This window comes from Astatotilapia calliptera, chromosome 7 (genome assembly GCF_964374335.1).
Source record: "Astatotilapia calliptera chromosome 7, fAstCal68.1, whole genome shotgun sequence".
NCBI lineage: Eukaryota > Metazoa > Chordata > Actinopteri > Cichliformes > Cichlidae > Astatotilapia > Astatotilapia calliptera.
In genome coordinates, this window is record NC_137428.1 from 60,470,915 (window position 1) to 60,491,214 (window position 20,300).

Genomic DNA, 20,300 nt, shown 5'->3' on the forward strand with positions numbered 1-20,300 from the left:
TCTTTGACGCTTCTGTCCAAAAGATGCAGGAATGCAAAAGCTGCTTTGGAACTAGCCATCTACAGAAAATAAAAGAGAAACTATTAACTTGTTATACATGTTAAACCATATTTGACCTTCTTAATAAGAGCAAATCATACCAAGCCTCTCCACTAGTTCTGGATGATGTTTTTCAAGGGCATCAAAGAAGGCTGCTTTGACCTTCACCCCTCCTGAACGCAGTGTTCTTTCAAAGAGCTCCCTCATTTTATCTTGACTTGCCGGTTTAGCTCGAATATTTGAATAGGCTTCAGGATGGACCAGGTCTCCAAGCTCTTCTGCTATCGCCAGCACTTCAGAAACTTCTTGGATTAACTGTGCCCTGTTTCTATCAACAAAGTCTGCTGCTTGTAAATGAAGAAAATGAAAGCATGTATTTAAAAATCATAGAATAAAAATTGTGAACGTGACTGTGAAATAATAAATAATACACACCTTTTTCATGTTCATTCATTTTTGTAGCAAAACTGCTGATATAATTCTGTTGGCAAAGGGAAATAAAACATACTTTTAGTTGTCAAAGGAGCTTGCAAAGAAAAGCGTCTGGACTTCTTTAAGTTGCTTGAAGACGTTTCACCTCTCATCCGAGAAGCTTCTTCAGTTCTAAGGTCAAATGGTGGAGAGTCCCAGATATAAACCTAGTGGGAGTGACCCCCCACAGAGGGACAAAAGGACCCCCTGATGATCCTCTAATCGCCTGAGCCAAGGTGTGTAACTGGGTGTGGGTCCCAATCAGCCAGAGTTTCAGGTGAGTTCATTGTGAAAACCTGCGAATAGCGGCCCCGCGGCCCCACCTTATTCGCATAAGGTGCCCCCCCCCACCACCACCACCTTATGCAAATAAGGTGGGGCCACAGCATAAGGTGTGGCCACCTCAGGTTTCACAATGAACTCACCCGAAACTCTGGCTGATTGGGACCCACACCCAGTTACACACCTTGGCTCAGGCGATTAGAGGATCATCAGGGGGTCCTTTTGTCCCTCTGTGGGGGGTCACTCCCACTAGGTTTATATCTGGGACTCTCCACCATTTGACCTTAGAACTGAAGAAGCTTCTCGGATGAGAGGTGAAACGTCTTCAAGCAACTTAAAGAAGTCCAGACGCTTTTCTTTGCAAACTCCTTTGACTAGATGACCTGGATGACTGAGAACCTTCACAGACATACTTTTAGTTTATACTCAATAACTACAGCAGTACCATGATACGTTTTTAAAACAGAGTAGAAAGACATGCACAAATATTTGGCTGTTTAGAAATATTAATCCAACGACCATTAAGCAAAGAATACAGAATAAAACACGAGTGACAAACAAACAGTACACTGACTGCTAATGCGTAGTGAACATGTGTAGATGGAGTCCAGGCGGTTCTCATATTTCCTCTTTTTCCGAGGTCGTCATTTAGGAACGTGGTGGGTAGCCGAAAACGTAATATGTTGACGATTTGTCACCTAGCGTAAAATGTTACGCTTTGGGAGTGAGAACGTGTTGGAATCCCAGAACAGAGGTATAAAGTGCGCAGGACGTCTGATAAAACTGTTATTATGTATCAAAGGGAACCGTAAGGGCTCAGTTACAATACGAAAATTCATTTCATATATACAGAAAAGCACAGATTATCAAAGATGAGCAAACTAACTAGACTATCAGTACACTAACAAACTGATGCAAATCCCTGGGCATTTTCTTCCATGCGTTTTTTTTTAGCAGGGAACGAACCAGAGCAAGCTACATCTACTGCTTCCTCTTTCACTGGCAGGCTGCCCAGATAGCAAGGAAACATTGAAACAATGTTGAGTCAATATCAGGCGATGTCATTGAATCAACGTTGAAGTGTGACGTTGACCTAACGTCACTCTTGCACCCTTTTTTAACGTTGCCCTCGTGTTTATCGTGCAGACTCCTCCATGTTCACAACTTTTGCATAGATTATTCATAAGTTATATATTCTTGTCTTGTCTGCATTTTAACATGAACGTCTGTGCAACCGCGGTTCTGTGCAGGGTCCTCCATGTTCACAAACTGTTTGAAATCTTTTCCGATTTCAGAGATCACGGTCTCTAAATATCTTTTAGATTACTCATACTCGCTCTTCTGAGACCACAAATACAAATGCAACCCAAACTTCCTCAAGTTGTAGACAATCATGCGTCATTTTCTTTGTCATGTTCCTACGTGTGGGGGTTTTTAAAGGGAAAATGGCTTATGTTTTAAAAACGAAAAATGTATTAAAATGCTTGCGGCTACTCACCTTTTTGTCAAGATGTTCCACTTCCAGATTTGAAAGTTCAAACCAAAGCTGTGGCCAAGCTGACTTTCTAGCTTTCACTTTCCCATCTTTACTTACTGAGCAAGAGGGAGGATGGGGCGGGGCGAGGTTGGCAGCTTGGAAGGAAAATGTGTTTTTGTCTGCAGTAATTAAAGTGATAACTAAACTGCCTGACTGAACCTTAATTTCCAAAAAAGAGAGAAGCCTCTCGATACCACTGTCACTCCTTACAAAAGAAGCATAATGGTATAGTCCGCTCTAACTTTACAGCACCGTTAATTAATTCTGTATAGATGACTTAGTGCCACCATGTGGAAAAAGAAAGGAAATAAAAACAATGGAGAAAAAGGAAACTGTGAACTTATTTCTTTCAAACGAAAATTAAACAGAACAAAGCTTTTGCAGACCGGGATTGTCTGGCACATTACACAGCACTGTGGGATTCTGTTAACAGCTCACCATTTAACCAGGCAAGCTTCCCATTTTGCAATGGTCAGTTTGTGGAAAACACACAAGCCTTTAAATAGAGGAAGTATTTTGTAGGTTTTGTGAGTCAGAGTAAATTTTCATGTTGGTGGTGGTGGGGTGTTTTTGTATTGAAAGCTCACACAATGTTAGTGAGTTAAATAAATAGATGCTTATTAAAAACTGAAGGTAATATAAATGTGTTTGCTTGTTGCAAAATGATTTGTTTCGACATACACCAATAGCTGACTCAAAAATGTATGGCTTCTATGTGTTGTCTGTCAAAAGTGTTCTCACAAAGATTGTACCTCTGGCAATCCCGGCTACACATTTGTCATGACTGAGTTGTGTGATTCTGAGTGAGGCACAGGGTTGCTAGATCTTAAAATGAAAAATTTCCTTACCTGGATGATCGAGCATGCATCAAGACCTTTAAAAAATATAGGCAACTTCTGGCCTTTTGTAATAATATTAATTATGCATCAGTTCAAAGTACAGTCAGAAAGTGTGGAATCTATTGTTTTTGTGGATTTAATGAAAGCTACATTCTTAAAACACAGTAAATTTCTTAATTTCACTGCTCATACATACAATGATTCACAGTAATTATCACTGGTGAAATACACTTGGCATTGTGTGGTATTCATTTCTAAACTTACTGATGTCTCTACCTGAAAAGAATTATAAATATTATAAATTTAGAAATTACAGATTTTTTTTAAAATCGTTTTTTTATTTTATTTTTACTGGAACCCCACTGATAAATACAGGGGCATCCAGAGTGTCATTAATGGCGAGTCAGAAATGTTCATGTAGTTGATGTAAAGACTCCTTCACGCTTGAGCTGCACCCTCACACACTCCTGTGATGGGTATTGTCAATACTCCCCTGGCGGATGGCGTGGTGACCCAAGTTTTCTGAATGCAATAACTCAAAAACGAGGTGGCATAATATTTCGAAATTCAAACTATAGTTGCAGCTACTAAAAATCTTGGAAGAGTTCTAATTTCAGTGACCTCGATGTCAAGGTCAGAGGTCAAGTTTTCTCATTCATACTATAATTTCACCAACCAAAAGTTCAAATCTAAGTAACTTTGAATGTGATGTCAAGGTCAGAGGTCAAATTTTCCAAAATCTTGTGAATCGGACCTGGAACATGTACATCTACTAGGAGGTTGATGGGTAGCACGAGTTTATTATCATTAACAGAGAGACAGATGATCATTTAAAGTAAAAACAGCAGAACATCTGTGTATAGAGTACAAAATAAGCAATTCCACTGAGTAGGCAAATACATATCAATTTTAGTTTTTATGTCTAAACATGTTGATAAAATACAGGTCCTTGTAAGAAGGTTTAACAGTAAAATATTAAAAAGCCCAATTAAAATGTTTTTTTAATGCAGACTATTAACATCCAACACAATCCTTTGAAAGCACAAAGAACTAGTGCTTGCAAAGCACAATAGGACAATGATCTGTGCCAAACATTAAGCAAACCCCTTTCTTTAAGTAAACTGAGGAGTATTCACTCATATCCCATGATGGCTTGCTGTTTCAGTTGGGGATAATAGTTATGGCGTCTTCTTGCTTCCAAATAAATACCCGCAATGGGATGTCCAAAGTATCGTTTGATGCTGGCGGTCATGAAAAAGAAAATAATATATAGATATACAAAACATCTGTCTGATGTTTTTTGTTGTTAAGAAATAAATGTGTATGACAATAAACATAAGTGACAAGTCATAGTGAAGCATCTACCTGCCATCTCAGCAGTAAAACCAGATGGACTCGATGTGATGGAATGTTGATGATCAAGCTGCATATCCTAGACAAGCGAAATTAACAGAACACAAAGAAGTCTGATAAAAGGATACACCATAAAGGCCATACTCTTTACTAAAACTTTACACTAATATCTGTTTTTACACTCATTGTGATTGTGAATCCTTCCTACTTGTGTCCAAGGGACATGTGGCATAATGTGAAAATCAACTAATAAGATCATTCATTCTGTCTAATGATGCAACATGTAATTAAAATGATCAAGAAACACTTGAGAAAGACTTGATTACATTTCTTTTCACTTTGTGAGAGGTAGATTTGTGAGTGCATATTAAATACCTGCATTTCAGTTCTCCCATCAACTTTATCATTTGACTCTGACTGTCCTGAAAAAAAGAGAAATATCTGTATGATGTTCATTGTTAATAAGAAAGGAATAAGTCTGAGAATAAAGTGACAAACCGTACTGAAGAATCTACCTGGCATCTCATGATTAACACCGAGTGGACCACATGTGTCAGGATATTGATTACCATGTTGTGAATCCTAGGAAAGTAAACAGTACCCAAAGAAGTCTGATAAAAGTGCTCCATCTAAAATTGAAATTGTTGACTACTTTATTAGTTCATTTCTGAAATTATAAGTTGAGTTGCACCAATTTTTTCATGACTTGTCCGACTGCATGGTGAATCCCCGCCCTGTGCTTTGAGAACACATCCTTAGTGATTTCATCACACTCTGAAACAAAATGTGATTGTGAATATATGTGATTTCATGCACATATAAAACGTCGGCTGTTTAATACAGAGTGTTTAATACAGGTAGTTAACACATACCTCCAAAGTCTGGCCTCTTGGATGGATCTCCATCCCAGCACCTCTCCATGAGGCCAACCAGCTCTCTCAGCCCTTCTGCCTTTCTCTGGTCTATTTCATCACAGGGAGGTCTGTCCCCCTTTGGGATCTTCAGTTTCAAAAGAGCTAGAGTAGCATCTGTGTGAAATACAATAAAGACTTTCATTAAAAAACATGAGCACAAATGAGACAGTGTATTTTTGGAAGTTTCTTGATAATGTTTATATTAGCTGTAAAACATGAAATCTAAATTAAAATTTAATTTTACAAAGAAGGGCAAAAATTGTTTGACCAGAAAACTGGAAACTTATGAGGAAAAACAAACACACAAACATAGAGAAATTTATGGAAAATGATAAGTAACTGAAATCCATTCATTGTACCTGGAAAAGGCTTTTTTCCGCAAATAATAGACCACAGAAGAATACCATAGCTTTACAAGATAAAGAAAGAGAAGGAATTAACACAATGTGTTTAAGGTAAAATCTATAATCATACATAAATCCCCACAACTATTCTTTTAATGTTTACCTGTATATGTCGAATTTACGAACAGGCTTATATGATGGATCAAAAGACTCTGGAGGCATGTACTGACATGTGCCTCCTTTCACTGTGGACATTTCTTCAGAGCTCATCAGAGCACTGGTGGAAACCCTGGACAGACCAAAATCTGCCAGCTGCAAAATAATCAAGGAAAAAAATAAAATAACACAATTACATCAGTATAAACTAATGAGTTGAGTGGATAGCACTTTACCTTGGCATGAAGGTCACCATCCAGCAGTACATTGCTTGGCTTTAGGTCATGGTGCAAAATGTTCTTCTCATGGAGGAAGTTCATTCCTTGAGCGATTTCGTAGGCCAAGCGGAAGGCCAGAGGCCATGGTGGTGGACCTGACAAAGTCTCCAGCAGGGTCTGAACAGATCCTCTATCCATGAGCTCCATAACAATTCCCAACTGAATGTTCTGCCCTCCATTTGGTGGACATCCCCTATATATTCCATAAAGCCTCAGCACAGAACTGTGTAAGGAGACTTTGGCCATATGATTTGCCTCCTCACACAGTTCTATGTCCCTAGTGTTGGAAGGAAAATGTAAAAGCTTTAGGAAAGGACTAGTTCATGTACTTGGAAGTATAGAAAGAAAAAAATGTTCTGTTCTAATTTTACCCAGCAGCATGTCGAGGTAGCTTAATGGCCACGTCACACCTCCACTTCTTGTGTCTAGCCTTGAAGACTTGACCAAATCCACCAAAGCCAATTAACTGCCAGTTCTCCAAGCTTTCGTTTCCAACTGATTCAAATTTAGGTCTCTGCAGTTCCATCACCTGCTGAACTCAGGTACAAAACCTTAAAACATAATAAAATGACACAGTGAGGAGAATAAACCCAGCTTTTGTAAGTATTTTTTACAACACCTTAGAAGTCTTTGTTGTTGCACTAACATGAAAGCAACTGGAAGCAACACATTGATACACATTTTCCACTTTTTTAGCAATACTGGTGCACTTCTCACGACATTTTTGAAATTCTGGATTCTGAATTTCCCAAAGCTAGAAAGAAAAAAAGGAGACTAAACTCCTATACAGCCAGTAAGGCTCTACCCTCACTCTTCTGTGTCTTCTTCTTCCTACTTCACTGACAGACCGCTGTCCCCTCCACAAATTGTTTTAATTCCATTCCGCTTCATCTTTTACAGTACCCATTCACATCGTTGATAATACTGTGTCCAAATGTCCTAACACGTTTGAAAAAATGCTTGGAAGGAAATGACAAAAAATATTAATGAGCAACGAGAAATGGTCTTCCTGTTGTGAACAAGTAATAAAGAAAGAAAAGTTCTGAGGGACATTTCGTAGCGTATTGTTTTGCAAACTGGAGCTGTCGTTTGATTTGGAGCTAAAGCATCTGTGAGGAAAGAGGATAAAAAAGTAAAACGCTGGCTGCTACTCACCTGAAGCTGTTCCACATGCAGATCTAAGAGTTAGTTCAAACCAAAGCCGTGGTCAAAAAAAAACAAAACAAAAAAAACAGACGTTCCGACTTTCATTTTCGTATCCTGACACGCCCTCGAATTGTAGTGAAGGGGCGGGGCTTACATTAAACGTAATGAGCGAGTATTGACAGTATTACTGGTATGAACAGTTGCTTATAACTTTTTTGAGAGACAACATTTTGCTGAAAAAATGCTTTCTTTCGCCAAAAACAAAACAAAAACGCATGCACGTCTTTACAAGTAAAGAAATCATGACCTTTAAGGCTTCAAACCACCGAAATAAAAATGTTTAATTAGAGTATCAAAGTTTGATGCTGTAAGTTTCTAGACCTTGTTGGTGAAGTCGGTGGAGTTTTTTGATGTGATGGGGGGTGTTCCCCACAAGGGTGGATGGTGGCAAGATTTTTAGAAATGTTGCAGGTAGCTTAGATTATGCTGCTAACAATGGGTCTGAGTGGGATCTTTGTTGATCTTTGGAAGTCCGTAAATACAGGGTATAGCATCCCCTGGGTATAGATGATGATCTGGTCAACGACTTAATTATAAAGAAAAAATAAAAGAAAAATTGAAAAACAGTCATAGGCAGTCACTTATATGGATACATTTATTTTTGGTAGTTTTGGTGTAACAACGTGAAGCACTGTAGTGGGTCAGAGAAATGAAACAATCTTTCAAAAGTGGATACAAGTGCCAGTAATTGCATGTCTATCCTACTGGAGCCATTAATTTAAAAATTCCCACTAGTTGATTGAATTTTCAACATTTTTCAGCTGGCCGATCATTTCCATGTAATAAAAAACTGTTTTACTTCAGGACTTTACTTTGGAGTTTTATGCTTTTGACTAAGAGAGTCAAGTTTATAACTTCTTCACAGCTTGTTTGTTTCTAGTAAAAACAAGATCATTGCACTGTCACATAAATCATATGCTGCTCCAAAGATTTAATGACTAATAAGGGATTTTCAGTGCTCTGCTGGTTGACGCAGAGCCCTTTTGCCCTTTTAACACTATGATCCATGCAACTGGTTTTAAACATTTCATTGATTTATCCACGGCCAATTTATTCCAGTGCGAGTCAGAAATGTTCATGTAGTTGATGTAAAGACTCCTTCACGCTTGAGCTGCACCCTCACACACTCCTGTGATGGGTATTGTCAATACTCCCCTGGCGGATGGCGTGGTGACCCAAGTTTTCTGAATGCAATAACTCAAAAACGAGGTGGCATAATATTTTGAAATTCAAACTATAGTTCCAGCTACTAAAAATCTTGGAAGAGTTCTAATTTCAGTGACCTCGATGTCAAGGTCAGAGGTCAAGTTTTCTCATTCATACTATAATTTCACCAACCAAAAGTTCAAATCTAAGTAACTTTGAATGTGATGTCAAGGTCAGAGGTCAAATTTTCCAAAATCTTGTGAATCGGACCTGGAACATGTACATCTACTAGGAGGTTGATGGGTAGCACGAGTTTATTATCATTAACAGAGAGACAGATGATCATTTAAAGTAAAAACAGCAGAACATCTGTGTATAGAGTACAAAATAAGCAATTCCACTGAGTAGGCAAATACATATCAATTTTAGTTTTTATGTCTAAACATGTTGATAAAATACAGGTCCTTGTAAGAAGGTTTAACAGTAAAATATTAAAAAGCCCAATTAAAATGTTTTTTTAATGCAGACTATTAACGTCCAACACAATCCTTTGAAAGCACAAAGAACTAGTGCTTGCAAAGCACAATAGGACAATGATCTGTGTCACGCATTAAGCAAACCCCTTACTTTAAGTAAACTGAGGAGTATTCACTCATATCCCATGATGGCTTGCTGTTTCAGCTGGTGTTAATAGGTGTGGTGTGTTCTTGCTTGCTGGATTTTTATTTGTCTCTCACATCCCTCTTTCTTTTAGAGTGAAGATTCTTAGTAACAGGACAACAAAGACAGTCTGTCTAGGAAACCGGTGTCATTCACTTTGTATACAAATCTGTACAAAGGATCCTGATAAGGCTGTCCAACTCATCCCTAATAAATGGGATGATTATAGGATTGACACCATTGTCTCTTCTTTTTCTTCCTTCTTTCCTCTTTCTCTTCCTTTGAACTAGCCACCTACAGAAAATAAAGGAGAAACTATTAACTTGTTATACATGTTAAACCATATTTGACCTTTTTAATAAGAGCAAATCATACCAAGCCTCTCCACTAGTTCTGGATGATTTTTTTTAAGGGCATCAAAGAAGGCTGCTTTGACCCTCCACCCTCCTGAACGCAGTGTTCTTTGAAAGAGCTCCCTCATTTTATCTTGACTTGTCGGTTTAGCTCGAATATTTGAATAGGCTTCAGGATGGACCAGGTCTCCAAGCTCTTCTGCTATCGCCAGCACTTCAGAAACTTCTTTGATTAACGTTGCCCTGTTTTTATCAACAAAGTCTGCTGCTTATAAATGAAGAAAAAAGAAAGCATGTATTTAAAAATCATGAAATAAAAATTGTGAACGTGACTGTGAAATAATATATAATACACACCTTTTTCATTTTCAGTCAGATTTCTAGCAGAACTGCTCACATTATTCTGCTGCCAAAAGAAAAGAAAATGTATGTAGTCTCTTTTTTTTAACCATATCAGCACACAAACATCTGATTTGACTGTGAATCCTTTTGATTGTTTAGGATGATTTTTTTTATGTTTTATCTTTTTAATTTGACACAGCTTTTGGTTTGCCTACTTTGTTTCTGAGGGAGGTAAAAATTGGAAACATCCATCCTCTTTAGCACAAAATTTATTACATGTATTTATACATAACAATATTTACGTACAAATGTTTAAGTTGGTTTTGTTGTTCTCAAGTATCTTCTGATCAAAATGAGACTTGATTAAATGAAGTCACCCTGAGAACTGAGAGGCAAAGGACAAAGTCCAAATAAAAAATACCTGCAATGGGATGTCCACAGTATCATTTGATGCTGGCGGTCCTGAAAAAGAAAAATATATATGTCTGATGTTTCTTGTTAATAAGAAAGAAATGTGTATGAGAATAAACTAGGGCTGTCAGCGTTAACGCGTTAAAAAGGGATTTATCCGCATTAACGCATTAACCCTAACCCTAATCTGCGTTAAACCCTAGAATAAACATAAGTGACAAACCTGGCATCTCAGCAGTGAAACCAGATGGACGTGACATGTTGGAATCTTGATGACCAAGTTGCATATTCTAGACCAGAGAGATAAACAGAACGCAGAGAAGTCTGATAAAAGTCTTCACCATTAATTGCTATTATCAAGTTTTACTCTTGAACTAAAGCTTTACACTAATATCTATTTTTACAGTACATTGTGATTGTGAATCCTTCCTACTTGTGTCCAAGTGACATGTGGCATAATGTGAAAATCAACTAATAAGATCATTCATTCTGTCTAATGATGCAAAGTGTAATTAAAATGATCAAGAAACACTTGAGAAAGACTTGATAACATTTCTTTTCACTTTGTGAGAGGTAGATTTGTGAGTGCATATTAAATACCTGCATTTCAGTTCTTCCATCAACTTTATCATTTGACTCTGACTGTCCTGAAAAAAAAGAGAAATATCTGTATGATGTTCATTGTTAATAAGAAAGGAATAAGTCTGAGAATAAAGTGACAAACCGTACTGAAGAATCTACCTGGCATCTCATGATTAACACCGAGTGGACCACATGTGTCAGGATATTGATTACCATGTTGTGAATCCTAGGAAAGTAAACAGTACCCAAAGAAGTCTGATAAAAGTGCTCCATCTAAAATTGAAATTGTTGACTACTTTATTAGTTCATTTCTGAAATTATAAATTGAGTTGCACCAATTTTTTCATGACTTGTCCGACTGCCTGGTGAATCCCCGCCCTGTGCTTTGAGAACACATCCTTAGTGATTTCATCACACTCTGAAACAAAACCATGGTCCATGTTTAAAAGGCATAATGTACGAAAAGTAGAGAGTTCATTAATTGTTAGTGGTTTCGTGCACATATAAAAATGGTCTGTTTAATACAGAGTGTTTAATACAGGTAGTGAACACATACCTCCAAAGTCTGGCCTCTGGGATGGATCTCCATCCCAGCACCTCTTCATGAGGCCAACCAGCTCTCTCAGCCCTTCTGCCTTTGTCTGGTCTATTTCTTTACAGGGAGGTCTGTCCCCCTTTGGGATCTTCAGTGCCAAAAGAGCTAGAGTAGCATCTGTGTGAAATACAATAAAGACTTTCATTAAAAAACATGAGCACAAACGAGAGAATGTTTTTATGGAAGTGCCTCACATTGTATTGATAATAGTTATATTAAATGTAAAACATAAAATATAAATGAAATTTTTTTTTTTTTTTTTTTTAAAGAAGGGCAAATATTTGACCAATAAACTGGAAACTTATAAGGAAAAACAAACATACAAACAAAGACAAATATATGGAAAATGATAAGTAACTGAAATCCATTCATTGTACCTGGAAAAGGCTTTTTCCCGCAAATAATAGACCACAGAAGAATACCATAGCTTTACAAGATAAAGAAAGAGAAGGAATTAACACAATGTGTTTAAGGTAAAATCTATAATCATACATAAATCCCCACAACTATTCTTTTAATGTTTACCTGTATATGTCGAATTTACGAACAGGCTTATATGATGGATCAAAAGACTCTGGAGGCATGTACTGACATGTGCCTCCTTTCACTGTGGACATTTCTTCAGAGCTCATCAGAACACTGGTGGAAACCCTGGACAGACCAAAATCTGCCAGCTGCAAAATAATCAAGGAAAAAAATAAAATAACACAATTACATCAGTATAAACTAATGAGTTGAGTGGATAGCACTTTACCTTGGCATGAAGGTCACCATCCAGCAGTACATTGCTTGGCTTTAGGTCATGGTGCAAAATGTTCTTCTCATGGAGGAAGTTCATTCCTTGAGCGATTTCGTAGGCCAAGCGGAAGGCCAGAGGCCATGGTGGTGGACCTGACAAAGTCTCCAGCAGGGTCTGAACAGATCCTCTATCCATGAGCTCCATAACAATTCCCAACTGAATGTTCTGCCCTCCATTTGGTGGACATCCCCTATATATTCCATAAAGCCTCAGCACAGAACTGTGTAAGGAGACTTTGGCCATATGATTTGCCTCCTCACACAGTTCTATGTCCCTAGTGTTGGAAGGAAAATGCAAAAGGCTTTAGGAAAGGACTAGTTCATGTACTTGGAAGTATAAAAATTAAGAAATAGTTCTGTTCTAATTTTACCCAGCAGCATGTTGAAGTAGCTTAATGGCCACGTCACACCTCCACTTCTTGTGTCTAGCCTTGAAGACTTGACCAAATCCACCAGAGTCAATTAACTGCCAGTTCTCCAAGCTTTCGTTTCCAACTGATTCAATGTCAGGTCTCTGCAGTTCCATCACCCGCTGAACTCAGGTACAAAACCTTAAAACATAATAAAATGACACAGAGAAACTTTTATGAGTATTTTTACAACACCTTAGAAGTCTTTGTTGTTGCACTAACATGAAAGCAGCTGGAAGCAAGACACTGACACACATTTTCCACTTTCTAATAATACTGGTGCACTTCTCACAACATTTTTGAAATTGTGTATTCTGAATTTGCAGAAGCTAGAAAGAAAAAAAACTAGACTACACTGTTAGACTTTTCATCTCCACTTTAAGGCAACATACTGGCGTCACTGTTGCCAGCGTCATACCATGACGCCGTGTTACGGTAGGTTACCGTTCTGCAGGATGATACCGTTTTTTGCTGTTGTGGTATAATACTCTTGGACAAATTATGGTAACGCACTGTAGCCTTTTTTACGGTATCTCAGTGGCGACAGTGATGCCAGTGAGATACCGTTATGTCGTAAATTATGTCAACAAAGTAACATCATACTGTGATAAGAAATTGGTATTTCTTATCACAGAAATTGGTATTGGTGTATTGGTATAAACGGTACAGTGACATACTGTTTATTCCCGGTATGTCACTGTAAGCACGCTGCAAGGTAATAAACTGCAATATATTTACCAGTAACTTACCGTTATCACGCATCATCACATCAGTACCAAAAATATACATCTAGAGGATACCGTGTTCCTACAGGCAGTCATTTACTGTTTAACAGGTCGTAATTTACCGTAATTTCAGGAAACAGTAACATATTGTAAGAGACTGTTTAAAAAAAATAAAAAATGCATATATATATATATATATATATATATATATATATATATATATATATATATATAATATATATATACATAGATATATACATAGATATAGATATATAGATATAGGAAGCTGGCATTTCCCCCTCAACTGGCTGCCAATTAATATATTTGTGTCATACACACACACACACACACACACACACACACACACACACAGACAAAATATAAGTCATGTGCTTTACATCACTTTTTATTTCAGGTCTGATTTTCCTCTGCAGAAATACACATTTCCAAAATCAAAAACTGAAAAGAACTGAAAACATATTTTGATTGAGGAAGCACTTGTTTTTACTAAACCATCTAACCCATGTATTTTCTCAGATGGTTGTACAAACAATAACGATATTATGTCATATCCATATCATAACAGACAACATATGCTCAAGTGATGAGTTTTCTTAGTTATATTTTGTAGGGTCTTAAACCTACACTGTGAAGTGCCTTGGCAATCATTTTGTTGCCACCATACAAATAAACTAAATTGAAATGAATAGAACATCAAGCCCCACACTTCTGCCTCTATATACACTTTGTCCAAAATACTGGCTCACACCACCAAATCAATGTACAAAGCAGGGTCCACAAGGACATGGATGAGCATGTGTGATGTGAGGGAACTTGACTGACCTGCACTGAACCCTGACCTTGCTTTGTGGACTGAGGTCATTGATTTGTAGGGTGAGCCAATACGTGTGACAATAAAAGTGTAAGTAGCTGAAATAAATTTTAACAAATGGGTAAAAGAAGGAAAAAAAAAATCAAAACTGTTGCAAGATGACGAAAGAGCTTGTCTTCATTGTTGTTCGCCTCGTGTAGATTTCCAGAAAGCATGGGCCATGGATCGTCTGTGGAGACACAGGTAGCAACACATTGTTCACTTAAATTATACAAGAAATTAACTATAAATGGCAACAACAGTTACCTAATTTGAAGTTTTCCACTCAAATTCAGTAAGCCGCTGGAGGAAAGTTGTGACTGTTGAATGTTGAAGTTCTGGTAAGTGAAGGTGAGGTGTCTATGACGTGTTCAGCAGTCTGATGGCCTAGTCCGTTTTACCATATTATAATTGTACATAATTGGGAATTATTCTGCACATTAAACACACCTAACAAAGAGTCAGCCCAATTAAATTACCGGAGTTCCATCAACTGTATGGTTATTTTGGAGTTTATAGTTTGTGCTGCTGTTAAACTTTACAATATTGACTTCAGTATTTCTGCTGTTAGTGTAGCTAGACTACCATGTTGATCAGTAATATGTAATGTGAAATTTGATATTGTTACTTTGCTGGATTCACCGAGACGCATGTCCAACAACCTTGGTTTATAAAGGAAATTACATAAATGTGAGCTAAATAAACAGAGACTGGATACCTGTGTCCACGAAAAGCTCCTGTGCCAAACAGAAATTGTAATATGGTCTAATCAGCTCTATTTCATAAATGACTTCTTACCAAGCATAATCAGCCTTGGAGTGCCTGGCAGGTTGCTCTCTGCTACAAGGGACATACTGGTAGATGTTTCCTGCCAGATAAAGGACCAAGACATTTTATGTAACGGGAAAAAAACAGGACAGCAAGCAACAGCATTAAACCTAGAGCTGTATGAAAAAAGCTTACATCTGCTAAGACAAAGAGGGAGTCTTCATTTTCCTTTTAATACTTCATCATGACAAGTATGGCTGCTGTGCCAACCTTGTTGTTGGTCAAAACTTCCTCACTTTCTATCTGCTGGATGAGTGTCCTTATTCCAAGGTTCAATCTGAGCTTCTGGGTGGAGAAATAGTTAACAATCCTTCTGCCTTTGGTTATGAGGGCCTGACTTAAGCGCTCACTGATATCAATACCTGTGAGTTTGTGAAAGTGGTTCGAAAGACCTTTCTGAGTAAACAAGAATGGCCACTGCTCCTGGATTTCAGCTACTGAAAGTGAGGGACAACTGTTGATAAGCTGCCGCTGAGAAATATATGTGAGGCACATGAAGTCATCCACATCAGGTCTCTCCACAGCTCCAGGTCCTTCTGAATTAAAAATTGTTAACACGATGTCTTTCTTTTCCTCTAAAGAAGCTGACGTTTCCCCCTCAGGAAGTTCAACTGGCTGCCAATTTATACAGCCATAGCTATCCACAAGGCATCTAACTTTTTTAGGTGAGGTTGCATTACTGTTGGGACTGCAGTCTTCCTCATTCCTGGTTCTCTTTGTTTGACGAAGTCTATGTGTTGTATTATCTCGATTTGATGCTTCTTAGTAGTGAATAATGTCCACAATGATCTTAGCAACCTTTCACAAGATGCACGTTTAAGGTCTGTTGCCATCTGAAAAAAGAGAGATCATTGGAAAAGCTACTTTATATGGCTATTTCAACAAATATGTCCTCACTAAAAGATGAACCCTGCAGAATACCGACATCCAGGAACTTGACAGCTGAGGTAACCAGTGAACTTACAGAAGTTCTCCTCAGTGGTCTCCCTTCTTGTTCTGTGATTCCTAGGCATATGTGAATGAAAGGCAGAAAATGTTCTGAAAGTGGCAGGACAGTTCTCAGCTACACAAGAAAACCTATAGTTACCTACATGTTTGTGGCTTTTAACATGCAAACTGAACAATATAAATTTGTGTGCACGGAAGCCACAAAATTTACAAATACACATAGTTGTAAAAAGTTCAAAGACCAATTATCTTGACGCTTAAACTGGTTTAGCCTGACTAAGTCAGCACCCCGCACCGTACAGGTAGTACAAGCACACCTGAAAACACCGACCAGCTATCAGCTTTAAGCATTTGGGCGCAACCTCTGTAGTTTTTATCAAGTCTCATAAATCCATCGACAACTATTAACTAACTAGTCTTTTGAGTCTTCACAGTCATAACTATTGACATTTTGTTTTAGCACTTGAATGAAAATATCCTGGCAGGGTAGCTTAAAAGTCAAAACAAACAGTAATGAGAATGCATTTCTGACTTCTCTCGAATAAGTGAAAAAAACACTTACCTTCAGACTGATTAGCTGGTGTCAATCCAACTTTAATGTGTCCCATGTCAGTCAGTTTTAGGGAAAAAGTGTTAAGTTTAGATGTTTCATTTACTTTTGCGATACTCCCGCATGGACGAGAAATTTGGAGTCTAGCAGAGTTGTCACAAATAGCATACTATCTTCAGTTATAATTCCAATCAACGGTGCATTTAACCTGACTGAACTCCATCCAATTACCTCTGACTACTTCTAATGCGTCACATTGTACGTCAGGTGAAGGTGTGGTGTTGGCTATCACTCTCCCATTGAGATGTGTAACAAGTGCTACACACACCTGTCGCATAAAAACGCTTTAAAAACGTAACAATCGCTTTAAAAACACAACCCAACGCGCTAAACATGAACAAACATAAACACCCGTGTTACATTATCATGTATATCCAGGACATCTCTTTTGAACCAAGTGGTGCTACAAAGGAATTATTTCTTTAGGAGAGTGCATTTAATAGCAATCTGGCCTGCCATAAAATGCACCGCTAAAAATACAGTTTCTGCTTGTCCCAGAATTTATCAATTTTGAGAGTGAAGTTGTAGGACTGATGCTGGTTAGTGGTCTAGGTTTCATGGATGTGACACCTGAACTTGTGTAAAATGACCACCAGAGCATATTCAGAGACTTTTGGTTAGTTCACTAGAGGTGTCTTAAAAAGTACCACCTTATACAAAACAAACGAAGTTCCAGTATGAGAAAGAATAAGAAGAGAAAAAAGCAACACCCTGATACATGAAGTCATTTTTAAACATTACTCTAAATGTAACAATTAGTCTTTGTTTCTAGCCATACAAAAAATAAGTATACTTTAAGTTCATATCATGAAGTATACTTCAAGTATATTTCCCAAGTATACGTTACCTAGTACGTATACTACTAATGCTTCTTGGGACTATATTGGCCCCCGTTTTAGTACATAAAAGTATACTTGAAATTAACTTTTAGATGTACTTTTTGTTCACCATAAATGTACTATAATGTCCTTTCCAGTCTATAAGAGTATACTTAAAATATACTCTATTCTAGCACAATACTTACGTTACAAGTATACTATTAATTTACTTTTTAGTTTATATTTGAGATACTTCTGATTGAAACAGTAACTAAAAGGCAGTTGAAACGTATTTTTTTCACATGTAATAAAGCCCTTCATTCCTCAAACAGTCAGATAACAGCTCCAACTATCAGAAGGCTTCCTCTGCAGAGAACTACACTCATAGCTCAAGTACCGGAACTATATTGTAAACAGGTAAGAAAATGATTGGAGAGTTGAGGTTTATTCGCTATTGACACTTTTCACTCACGGTTTGAACAATTTCATTTTTTACCCCACTTACTCTGTTCAAAAGGTAAAAGACATTACACAACAATCTTTGACAGATTCTTGTTTTAAAACATCAATCATTTGTTTCATAGTTTTAATTTCACAGTTAAAGCACTGCAATGCATGCTGGGTATTTATTTGTACTTCAGGTATACTTCAGGTAAACTACATACTACATAGTATACTACTAGCACTACTATACTACAAGTATAGAATAAGTGTACTTATACTTTTCTGTATACTTCTAACTGTACTTAAAGTATGCTTAAATGTAATTTGGTCTAAAAAAATCAAGAAAATACATACAAAGTAAACGAAAGGTATACTTGCTTGTTTTCTAGTTTTTAAAATATACTTATAATATACTTGAATATTCTTTTTTGTAAGAGTGAGACTGGTTGTTTGATACAAGTGGAATGTAATAACATTTCACATTGTTTGAATAAACAAATACATTTATTATAATATGAGGTTCAATTCAAGAAATTCCATTTTAGTGTAGCTGCAACTTACTCCTTAAGTTAAAAATAATGCTGTATATTGCTTCTACCCTCGGCAATCTTCTGTGTGTTCCTCTTCCTACTTCTCTGACAGACCGCTGTCCCCTCCACAAATTGTTTTAATTCCCTTCCGCTTTATCTTTTACAGTACCCATTTACATCGTTGATAATTAGTGTGTCTATTCCGCAAATGACGACAGTGAAATCATGTTAGCAAAAAGACCACAAAAACAAACGCAACTAAAACTTGTTCCAACTTCTAAACTGTAGGCACTCGTTTTCCAAAATGGCCATTTTTTTTTTTCAAACGTACTTTTTTTTTTTCAAACGTACGTTTGAAAAAAAAAATGCTTGGAATGAAATGACACCAATATTAATGAGCAATGAGAAATGCTCTTCCTGTTGTGAACAAGTTAAAAAAAATGTTCTGAAAAACTTTTCATTGCAAACTGGAGCTATCGTTTGATTTGGAGTTAAAGCATCTGTGAGGAAAGAGGATGAAAAGTAAAACGCTGGCTGCTACTCACCTCAAGCTGTTCCACACGCAGATCTAAGAAAAGCCAAAGCCCTGGTAAAAACGAAAAAAACAAACTTTCATTTTCATATCCTGGCACGCCCCGAACTGTAGTGAAGGGGCGGGGCTTACACGAAACATAATGAGCGAGTATTGACAGTATTACTGGTATGAACAGTTGCTTATAACTTTTTTGAGAGACAATATTTTGCTGAAAAAAATGCTTTCTTTCGCCAAAAACAAAACAAAAACGCATGCACGTCTTTACACGTAAAGAAATCATGACCTTTAAGGCTTCAAACCACCGAAATAAAAAGTGTTTAAGTATTAAGTATTAGATTAAAGTTTCCATCATTACAAACTTTCCTTTTCTGGCATTGAATACAAACGGGAACTGCTTAAGCTTTCAGTTCCTATTTTAAGTGTTGCATACCTCAGTTTCCTGCAAAGAAGTAGTCCAAAGATACCCTCTTTTTTCCCAGTGTGAAAATGCAGAGTATCAGAGATTCCAAATATGGCAAGAATCGATCAGTCCTCTGACCGAGTATTTGAGGTGCGTTTATGGTGCTTTCTATACGATATGAAGAAGTAAGTAAAGTTTAGTGAGATACAATACTGTGCAAAAGCCTTTATATTTCTTTATATTTTGCTTCCAAGGAGCCAGACTTGAAGAGCTTTCAGACTTCTTAGGACATTAGGTCTTCTCCCTGACCATTTACAAGGACTTTTTCTACAATTCATTCAAGAATAACAAATACATGTTGCTATTGTGCAACATTTTTACACAAGTTAAAATGTTGTGTAAAAATCCAGGTCATTTTAGTAAGTTTAAATAATTAAATGGTATTAAGTATCTACTATTATAATAAAGTTAACTATTCGTAAAGATTTGGGATTACTATTGTTAAAAAAAAAAAGTTCTTAGTTCAAAAATTTAATCATGATGTTATTTATATAAATTAACAGTTAATTAATTAGCAATTAAAAATAGATGCATCCATCTGCAAAACACCCAGTAAAACAAGCAACTCACAATGGAGACATAATCAGAATCATAATATCTGAAGCTGTGCTGAAGCTAAATCTTGAGCTCATCAGTTGAATGATTACATGATTTATGACCTTCTTCTAATAAGCTCTCTCTGCCTCTCTTTTTCATCTTCTCTGCAGACAAAGCCAAAGCCAGATGAAGATGTTTTATTCATGGCTATTATTAATGTCAAACACAGTCCTGTAAAGGTGCAAAACAAACCATTGTTCTGCATCTGGAGCAATGGT

General features: G+C 37.1%; 2 protein-coding genes across 6 annotated transcripts; both read right to left on the bottom strand.

Annotated features, from left to right (window-relative positions):
- Positions 1-3,948: 3,948 nt before the first annotated feature.
- Positions 3,949-7,996, bottom strand: LOC113026883 (receptor-interacting serine/threonine-protein kinase 3-like). Of its 2 annotated transcripts, XM_026176120.2 has the most exons (11): positions 7,369-7,755; positions 6,585-6,764; positions 6,172-6,490; positions 5,943-6,091; positions 5,795-5,844; positions 5,394-5,549; positions 5,213-5,295; positions 5,037-5,103; positions 4,897-4,943; positions 4,534-4,600; positions 3,949-4,409 (listed from the first exon to the last, which is right to left on the bottom strand). In XM_026176120.2, exons 2-11 carry the CDS (start codon positions 6,737-6,739, stop codon positions 4,330-4,332), a joined length of 1,173 nt encoding a protein of 390 aa, XP_026031905.2. In that variant the 5' UTR covers positions 6,740-6,764; positions 7,369-7,755; the 3' UTR covers positions 3,949-4,329. The 2 variants fall into 2 exon arrangements, with proteins under 2 accessions (XP_026031905.2, XP_080160882.1); XM_080304756.1 differs by lacking the exons at positions 5,037-5,103; positions 5,213-5,295 and having other exon boundaries at positions 7,369-7,996.
- An 865-nt stretch (positions 7,997-8,861) lies between these two features.
- On the bottom strand, positions 8,862-19,250 carry LOC113026884 (receptor-interacting serine/threonine-protein kinase 3-like). Of its 4 annotated transcripts, none has more exons than XM_026176123.2 (14): positions 19,036-19,250; positions 12,678-12,857; positions 12,263-12,581; positions 12,034-12,182; positions 11,886-11,935; positions 11,470-11,625; positions 11,249-11,331; positions 11,073-11,139; positions 10,932-10,978; positions 10,555-10,621; positions 10,342-10,382; positions 9,936-9,981; positions 9,601-9,846; positions 8,862-9,519 (listed from the first exon to the last, which is right to left on the bottom strand). In XM_026176123.2, the coding sequence occupies exons 2-14, from the start codon at positions 12,830-12,832 to the stop codon at positions 9,512-9,514; spliced, it is 1,434 nt and encodes a 477-aa protein (XP_026031908.2). In that variant the 5' UTR covers positions 12,833-12,857; positions 19,036-19,250; the 3' UTR covers positions 8,862-9,511. The 4 variants fall into 4 exon arrangements, with proteins under 4 accessions (XP_026031908.2, XP_026031906.2, XP_026031909.2 ...); XM_026176121.2 differs by having other exon boundaries at positions 9,936-9,984; positions 19,036-19,247; XM_026176124.2 differs by having other exon boundaries at positions 9,601-9,843; positions 19,036-19,165.
- Positions 19,251-20,300: the final 1,050 nt, after the last annotated feature.

Coding starts and splice junctions, on each gene's coding strand:
- LOC113026883 (XM_026176120.2), bottom strand. CDS start 6,739: ATGGAACTGCAGAGACCTAAATTTGAATCAGTTGGAAACGAAAGCTTG. Junction 5,845..5,942: donor CGTAAATTCGACATATACAG/GTAAACATTAAA, acceptor TATCTTGTAAAG/CTATGGTATTCTTCTGTGGT. Junction 5,296..5,393: donor CAAGAGGCCAGACTTTGGAG/GTATGTGTTAAC, acceptor ATTTTGTTTCAG/AGTGTGATGAAATCACTAAG.
- LOC113026884 (XM_026176121.2), bottom strand. CDS start 12,832: ATGGAACTGCAGAGACCTGACATTGAATCAGTTGGAAACGAAAGCTTG. Junction 12,582..12,677: donor CTACTTCAACATGCTGCTGG/GTAAAATTAGAA, acceptor TTCCAACACTAG/GGACATAGAACTGTGTGAGG. Junction 11,936..12,033: donor CGTAAATTCGACATATACAG/GTAAACATTAAA, acceptor TATCTTGTAAAG/CTATGGTATTCTTCTGTGGT.